Raw genomic sequence first — 9,066 nt, 5'->3', positions numbered from 1 at the left:
TTTCGCCCTCACGAATAGTCTCGCGGAAAAGGTTTGGAATTGCAGCTAAGTTCACACTGAAAAAATGGCCGAGTGACATTTGTGTGAAAAAAAAATAATTTGCGTTTCGTGAGAAAAAATACATTTTGGTGAAAATCTAGTGAAAAAAGTGCAATAAAGTGATGAGTGAATTGTTAGAAAGGTTCATAAAATAATGTAGAAGTTCTTTAGTGTAGGAAAAATGTGATAATCAAGTGGACGAGTGAAGGAGAGTGTGCGAGAGAAAAAAATCGATTTCTTTGTGGACATTTTCTATTCTCGTGCTGTGACGGAAGTTTGAGTGGCTGCTGCTGCTCTGTGGAAACATGATGGAAATTGTGGGTGAATATGAGTACAACAGCAAGGATCTAATTGGGCATGGAGCTTTTGCTGTTGTATTCAAGGGGCGCCACAGGAAGAAGCCCAATCTTCAGGTAGCCATAAAGAGTATCACAAAGAAGAGTCTCGCCAAAAGTCAGAATCTCCTGGGGAAGGAGATTAAGATACTGAAAGAGCTCACAGAGCTTCATCATGAGAATGTTGTGGCATTGTTGGATTGCAAGGAATCCCAGCTCAATGTCTACCTCGTGATGGAATATTGCAATGGAGGAGATTTGGCAGACTACCTCAATGGCAGAGGCTCTCTCAGTGAGGATACAATCCGCTTGTTCCTGGTGCAATTGGCTGGTGCCATGAAGGCACTCTTCGCCAAGGGAATTGTCCATCGGGATCTGAAGCCACAGAACATTCTGCTGTCACACTCGAACGGCAAGACATTTCCACCACCGTCGAAGATCAAACTGAAGATTGCTGACTTTGGCTTTGCCAGATTCCTTCAGGATGGCAATATGGCAGCAACACTCTGTGGATCACCCATGTACATGGCCCCGGAGGTGATCATGTCCCTGCAGTATGACGCCAAGGCGGATCTCTGGTCGCTCGGCACAATTGTGTTTCAGTGCCTCACGGGAAAGGCACCATTCCAGGCACAAACACCCCAAGAGCTCAGGAATTTCTATGAGAAAAACGACGGACTGGCTCCAAAGATCCCACCAGGCACCACGCCAGAGCTCACAGATCTGCTGATGGGTCTCCTGAGGCGCAATGCCAAGGATCGCATGAGTTTCGATAGATTCTTCAATCATCCCTTCCTGCAACGTCCAGTGACACCGCAGACACCCAAAGCACCATCTCCCATTCCTACGGCTCCAGCAGCCGAGCCCGAGAGTGCAGCAATTGCGTCCAGTCACAGTTCCGGCAAATCCTCATCCAGTCAGGAGAGTTCGGATGACTTTGTACTGGTGCCCAATAATCTCCCGAGTGATGCCACAGGTGTCACTTTTGAGCGTAGACAGAGTCGAGTGTCCCTGGGAGGATCTCCGCAGGCTCCTGTAGCCGCGAGTCCACCATCCAGACCGAGCACTCTGCCAATTTCAGAACCTAAACCCGTGCCACAGCCAATGCGCACGGCCACAACAATCCCACGCAGCCAGCCCATTACGATGAAACGCTCAGACAATCGAACTGGGCCAGAGATCAGCTCAATCTCTCCGCCGGCTGTGCAGTTTGTCATTGGAACACCCCCGGATGGCAAACGTCGACGATCTACATCGGCAGGCTCCCTGTCAGAGTCCCCTCAGATTTGGACTGAGACACCTCCGCCGCCTCCGTGTACATGGCAAGTGAGTCCAGCTGCATCTCATCAGTCACCCCTGCGACGCTATCCTTCGGGATCGCCAGTCCTGGCTGCTAAGATGCCCATAAAGTTGGCCAGTCAGATTGTCTTGCCGGACTTTGTGGGCTTGGGAGGTACGGCTGAACACCCAATCACCTTCCATGCCCCTGAGTTACCTGCAGAGACAATTCTGGAACGTGAGCACAATGAGACTCTAGCCAAGCTTAATTTTGTCTTGGCCCTCACGGATTGCATTCTCGAAGTGGCCGACGCCAGATGTGCTCCCTTGTCAGCTCTCATGTCTGCTGATGCACCACCTATCACACCACATGCCCCCGAACACTGCAAACGTGCCGAGCGTCTCGTGCTACTCGTCAGGTAAGTCGCATTTTTTCTGTATTTTTTTTCAGTGCTAGTACACTGAGAAAAAACAGGGGTGCGATTAACTTTTTTTCCTCGTAACTTTAACACTTTTTTTTTAGATGTAAAAATATATCAATATTTCTTAATGGTAATTTTACACCTTTTTAAGGGAAAAATTAACACGAAAAAGGGTACAGTAGACTCTCTCAATCGGGAATATAGGGCAAAATGTCATCCGGTTTAGCGATAGAATTGAGCGTCAAAGCCTTTGTAAATTCCACAAAAAGCGCTCAATTGTAAAGAATCATGATAAAATAGGAAGAACTACAGTGAATTTGAGCGAATTAGCTTCATAATTAAACGTGAAAATTGTCAACAAAATTTGTCACCCGATTGAAAAAGAGCCGATTGAGTGAGAGTCTACTGTAACTTTAAACTTCATTACACCTAAAAAGGCTAATATTTACACCGATTTTGGATCAATACTGCAGGGTAAAATTAACATTTCCGGAATGTTATTTTAACTTTTTCCGATTTTTCTCAGTGTACGAAGATTAATTTTTCGTTTTATACACTCAGAAAAATCCGAAAAAGTTAACCCTCTAACGGGTAAGACCGCCTCCAGGTGGTCTTCACAAAAATCACATTTACAGCGACAATAAAGGTTTTTTTTTATTTAAAAGTGCTATAGTGTCCTCGGTAATAGTCTTATATATAAACATCTCTTGAAAGTTTGAACTCATTTTGACTCTTCGTTTTGTTGCTATTCTCAGTTTTGTGTGACAGGTCAGAAAAAAAGCAACAAAAAATATTTGTGCAAAAAAACTCATTTCCAATTTCCATAAAAATACCGATTTAAAGTTATCTGACTAAAATAAATTTATTTTTTACTGAAAGATATGTCATTCTACTTTGTATATTTTATTTAAAAAAATTGAAAAAAACTAAAAATGTGAATTTAAGAAGCAAAAAGAGTTTCAAAAAATTTTTATATTTTCTCACCTAGCGCCTAAACTAAAAGAGATAATGAAGAATGGATGGTTTTTAAGACTTTATTGGATCATAATTATTCTAGAAAACATTGTTTTAGAATTTTTTTTCGCATATTAAAGAAAACACCGTTAGAGGGTTAAAATAACATTCCGAAAATGTTAATTTTACCCTGCAGAATTGATCCGAAATCGGTGTGAATTTTATGCGTTTTATGTGTATTAGGTGTTTAAGTTACCCTTTTTCATGTTAATTTTACCCTTAAAAAGGTATAAAATGAACATTAAAAAATGTTGGTATATTTTTACACCTAAAAAGTGTTAAAATTATGAGGAAAAAAAGTTAATCGCACCCCTATTTTTTTCTCAGAGTGTATGTTCATAAAAGTTCTTAAATCGACTGAACTTCAAATTGCATTTTATTGCACGTAAATGCTTAAATTAATTGACAAAAAAGTGCTAAATATTGTGGGTGAGGGATAGTTGAAGAGAAGTCAATCCGGAAGGATTGAAAAAGTTTAGAAAAATTCAGACAAAGAAATATAGAAATTGTGATCTCTTTTCCCAATATTTTCCGTACATAAAATATCAATTTTAACCAGCTTATGTTCCAACATTTATGCAGCAGTGAGTTTTTAAAAATATTTCTGAGTTTCGCAGAGCAGCTTCGTTTATTTTGAAGAGGGATGTGCTTTGAGAACCGTTTTCTATAAGTGAATTTGGTCAGCAGACTTCAATATTCTAGATCTAGGCGAATCAGTCCAGGCATGAACCCTTAAAGTTTTGAGGAAAAAAAAGATATCAAAAAGAAGAGTAAGGGAAGACGATTTTATTGATTGCATAAGTTCGTAGGACTTTTACAGAACTGTCGTTAAAGGGTATCTCATAGCTTACCTCCCCTATTTTTATTTACTTTTTATATGCACTAGAAAGATTATAGTGTCTTACGTCCTTGTAGTAGGAGAAGATTGTGCAGCTTCGTACGGAAGAAAATGTCCAAGATTTAAGTTTTTTTTTTACTGAATGCCACACAAACCGAATCTATTATACCACTATCTAAGAAAATCTTTTACTTATAGTAAAGAGAGGTAATCCCGATGCTTTTCATAGAGTGCGACTTTAACACTTTTATTTTTGGACTTATGAAATATTTTTTTCCCATTCCAAATCAAAAGAATTATTCTTTGTTTCTTTTGGAATCGTGATAGAAAAAGAATTTTAGTAATAATATTGAAGAAAATAATAAAATTACGATAATATTTATATGCGCAAGAACCTTACTGCGATGCTTTTTTTTCTAACTCCGTTGAATTCGATCAAACTCGGATGCTCATTTTAAGGAAAAGTTTAATGCATAAAAATGAGACGATATTAGGGTAAAGGCTCATAATTTTGGCCAGTCTGCTTATAAGCATCGATGTACCAAGTTTGATGTGCGATATTTTCATTACTAATTGACTTTTTTTGTTACTTTTTCAGAAGGGTTGTTTAGAAACTTGGCAAGCTATTTATCGTCTTATTTTTACCAAAATTAGTTTTAATACGTTTAATTAATGAATTGATACGTAGAGGTGAATTTGACTCGAATTTTGGACAACTTGCTTATTAATTTGGACAACTTGGCTGTAAATTTGGACAGCTAATCCGCCTCAACAGGATACCCATTGTTCTTTATTTCATGAACCAATCTTACCAAGTCCTCTTCCTGTTCATGTAAGGGAAACGTAGAATGTCACAAGAAGCCCGGAAACTTTCCATATCATTCATTAAAGTGAGTTGACTTCGGTACTCCTAGTACGTGCGGATTAACGCATTCCTTGACCTTTCCGGGAGCCTTTAAAGGCTTTTCTCACTACATCTCTTTCGTAGAGATGATGCTCCTTTGTTTCTCCAGGCATTTGTCCAGCCTAGAGTCATCACAAAAGCTAAAAATTCACGAAATTTCGTGAGAAAAACACCTGTCCAAAATAATGAGTAGGGGAGACCAGGGTACAATTAGCCAGGGGAAAAGTAGACCGTGGATTTTTCTCATATCCCACAAAATGTACATTGAGCAATGTGTTTTTTAATGAAAGTAGGAACACATCCCCATATTGCCAGAAATATTTATAAATCTCATCTTGTTATCCTACAATTTAGAAGCATTTTTATAAAATGGGTATAAAATTGTAGTTTTGATGTTACAATTTTTTGGCCCAGCATTTGGTTTTCTAAGTTGTTAGTCAAAATCTCATAGTTTTACTTTATTTCTTGTTTAATAAAGTTAGTTAAAAGATATTTTTCACTTGGACAAGAATTATTTACTTTTTTATATAAGATGATAAACACTGAAACAGTCCTTGCCCTCAGGATGATTAAAAAGTGGCTTGGAAAATTTCAAAATAGAGATTTATCCTTTGAAAGATCAACTCCATTTGAAACGCTTGCGAGGTCGATTCATAAGTTTCACATCTTGAGTGAATCGGACAAGGTAAACAGTAAGAAAGTGGCCATTTCTCTCCTCGTAAGTTACGATAAGATGCCTGAATGTTTTAGATTATTTGGTAACATGCGATGAGAATTGGACCTAATTAAATAACTTATAGCCGAAAAGGTCCTGGAATTAACAACCAAGTTTGTTGCAAAAGCTGATTTGCATTCATTGAAAGTGTTGCTGTACAATTAATGGGATTCAAGGGAAATTGTTCACTTTTATTTACTCCAACGCGATGAAACAATCACAAAAGATAAGTACTGTGACTAATTCATTAGGTTTAATGCGCCCATTGAATAAAAACGAATGATTTTGGCCAAACAAAGGGCATAATCTGCGAAGATGACAACACTAATCGTGCGCCGAACAACAGACGTTACAAAGATTTCAGGAGTGAAAATCGGAAGTTCAACAGAACCTAGATTATTCTTCAGGTATTGACCCTTCAGATTATGATATGTTCCATTCTCTACAGAATATAGTTTGGTGCGCAAAAATATGGACTCCGTGAAAGCTGTCTAAAACAATCTTGCAAACTTTCTTCAAGAAAAAAAGACTCTTTCTTAAAAACGGGTAGCAAAGCGTCCCAGGCTTTGCGAAGTGCTCGAACTCGTGACTTAGATGCTATCCCTCAATTTTTCGCAATGTTTTCGCCGTCCGCTTATTTTAGCGATTAAGAGTTTTCCTCGTTTCGCGGATTTTTTCCCGGTTCCCTAATTTTTTCTCAGGTTCAACATGTGGAATTCTTCTCGTCCCACGGATATTTTCGTGATTCACGTTTTATTGCGTTATTCGTGTTTTTTTTCACAATGCAATGGTTCAGGGATCTTTTCGCGGTTCGCAGAAGATTTCGTGATTCACGAATTTTTGCGACCCGATGACTTTTTCCTGATTCAGAGATTTTTTTGCAGTTTGCGGAATATTTTACGGCTCGCAGATTTCTTCCTTATCCGCGGATTTTTTCGTAATTTGTAAAATTTTTGTTGCGGGTATTTAGCGGTCTGCAGATTTTTTCGCGATTTTTGTCATGCTTCAGGGAGTTTTTTTCGGTTAACGGTTCAATTGCTCGAAATCGAGATTGCTCGAAAACGCGTCGTGAGATTTTTTTCATTTTTGGATATGTTTTAGAGATTATCCAGACGAACATTTCGCCCTTATACGACAATACCGTTGAATCATTCCTAATAACGGTTTTTCAAGGTCAAATGTTAAAAAGACACTAGAGAGCGAATTTATCAAGCAAATGGGGTCATGTTTGGGGTAGTTGGAAAGGTCTTGAAATTTCCGACAAAACTAAACCGGTTCCAATCGATTTTGAATCGGTAATGAACCGGTTCATAACCGATAAAAAAATTTTATCTGAAAATCAATCCTATTACTTTTAAAACTATTTTGGGGGATCTTTTGAGAGATTTGTGAATCGGTTCAAGTCGGTTGAGAACCGGTAAACGGTAAATGATGCGGAAGTACTTTTGCTGTATAGCATCTAAGTCACTAGTTGGACATATTTTTCGTTTTTTCACGACTTAATTCTTCTCGTAAGGGTCCCATTCGCTTTTTTGTTTGCCAAAAAAAAAGAAAATGGTCTGAGGCAAAATTGTACAAAGCTAAATTTTCTATAAAAATATGCTCATTAGAATCCACTCGGGTTATCCAAGAATTCGTGAATAAATAAAGTAATCATTTTTTCCCTCCAGATTTCCCTAAAATATGATTTTTTTTGCTTTATTTCGTGTAAGCAATTCTTACTGATATTAAATTCTGACCTATTTCAAATTCCTTAAACACAAATATATCGATAATCCCAAAAAAATGAGAATCTTCTGCCAAAGGGGATGTGGAAGATGTTCTTTTTTTCTAAATTTATCTTTATGGCTGAAATTTATTATGGGGGAAAAGAGCGTCAAAAGGGAGAAATGTGTGATAAAATTGTGTAATTCAGTGGTTTTTCTCTGTTCTTTCAGAGCTCTGCACCTTCTACGGTCGGGGATGCACTTGGCACAGGAGCAATTGCAACAAGGTCAACTGAAGCCATCCAATACTGTGAAGAATGGTGAGTTATTATTTTTTTTGCAAAATTTGGTATTGTGCAATATCATTTAGAGGGTGAATTTTCTATGATGCATTTGTCTATTTGTGTATAGTTTTGCAAACGATGAACAATAAGTACCGATCGACACTGTATGAGTCAAAGAAGCTGAATGGTACGGGGTTGCTGAGAAAGGCAACTGCCAGCAATATAACAGCCGATAAAATTCTCTATGATCATGCAATTCAGATGTGTCAATCGGCAGCTCTGGATGAGCTTTTTGGCAATCCAGAAGATTGCTTTGCACGCTATCAGACGGCTCAGATTCTTCTGCATTCGCTAGCACAGAAGTGTAGCAATCCGCAGGATAAAATGCTGTCGTCCAAGTACAAGGATGCTGTGGAGAAGAGATTGTATATTCTTCAGCAGCAGGGATATATTTATTCCACCCAAGAAGATGAATTGGCGTAAGATCTCATGATGGTTACTTTATTTTCTCTAGAGATTTCTTAAAGGAAACAAACAAAAAATGAGGTTGTTTTATAAAAAAAAAGAAGGAAAAATATCGATTGGGTGGAGAAATTGTCGAATGTACCATTGAGTCATCACACGAATCTGCGAAGAATCCTGGGGAGAATTTGCATAAAATCACATTTTATACACTTCTATGATCTCAATTTCAAAGAAAATGGGCTTATAATCACCTTTAAAATTAACATGAGATTATTTTCTTTAAGACAATTCTCCCATTTTCCCCTCCTCGAAGTTAACACTCCAAAGATTATCTTTCTCACACTAATTTTTTCTTCATCAAATGCGTGTGATGATTGTCCATAAAATTATTCAGTCATTGATGATTCTCAGATTAAAAAAAAAGAAAATCTTAAATAAATCCTCACCGGAAATTACGCGAAATGAATAAAAAAGAAAAACAAATTTATTGGATAACAAAAAAGTAATCATTAGTATTTTTGGCTTTCTGCAAAAAAAAAATCTATGGCATTATCGAAGAATGGGTAGAAGAAACGTATGTGAACTGTAAAAAAAAATATTCCTATTCTATATAGTTTTACGGTGAGAGTATCGTGAGGAAAACTGTTGAGAAAGTTGACGTGATAAAGTGATGTTTTATTTGGTGCATAAAAAAAATCACAAAAATATTACGATTTGGGTAATAATGTTCATTTTTAGGATTTACTCCTTTTATTTGGATCATGATTTTCCTTAAAGAAAAAATAAAGAAAATATTCCTTATACGATAGGAAGGAAACTTAATCCGATGATCTGCTTGCTAATATAGAAACTTGGCTTTAAATCATCTCGATAATGAGATAGGATTCAATTTAACCCTTTATCGCTGATTAAAATATTTATATATTTCATTAAAAATTCTTTCATAAATAAAAAAAAACATGGTAATTTTAAAATGTTAAATTTCTTTGATCCTTTTAGCTAAAAGTCAAAATTCAGTGTGTTGGTAAATTTATGCAAATTGTGTTGTTTTTGCTCCGGTACACCT

At 37.2% G+C, this 9,066-nt stretch overlaps 1 protein-coding gene across 1 annotated transcript; it reads left to right on the top strand.

Moving 5' to 3' along the window:
- The first annotated feature begins 39 nt into the window (after nt 1-39).
- LOC129801399 (serine/threonine-protein kinase ULK2) lies at nt 40-8,428 on the top strand. Its single transcript, XM_055846370.1, has 3 exons — nt 40-2,071; nt 7,483-7,571; nt 7,663-8,428. The coding sequence occupies exons 1-3, from the start codon at nt 345-347 to the stop codon at nt 8,016-8,018; spliced, it is 2,172 nt and encodes a 723-aa protein (XP_055702345.1). The 5' UTR covers nt 40-344; the 3' UTR covers nt 8,019-8,428.
- Nucleotides 8,429-9,066: the final 638 nt, after the last annotated feature.

The sequence above is a fragment of the Phlebotomus papatasi genome, chromosome 2 (genome assembly GCF_024763615.1).
Source record: "Phlebotomus papatasi isolate M1 chromosome 2, Ppap_2.1, whole genome shotgun sequence".
Taxonomy (NCBI): domain Eukaryota; kingdom Metazoa; phylum Arthropoda; class Insecta; order Diptera; family Psychodidae; genus Phlebotomus; species Phlebotomus papatasi.
The sequence above is the reverse complement of the archived record's forward strand: the minus strand, read 5'-3'. Positions and strand labels throughout refer to the sequence as shown.

Coding starts and splice junctions, on each gene's coding strand:
- LOC129801399 (XM_055846370.1), top strand. CDS start 345: ATGATGGAAATTGTGGGTGAATATGAGTACAACAGCAAGGATCTAATT. Junction 2,072..7,482: donor CGTCTCGTGCTACTCGTCAG/GTAAGTCGCATT, acceptor CTGTTCTTTCAG/AGCTCTGCACCTTCTACGGT. Junction 7,572..7,662: donor ATCCAATACTGTGAAGAATG/GTGAGTTATTAT, acceptor ATTTGTGTATAG/TTTTGCAAACGATGAACAAT.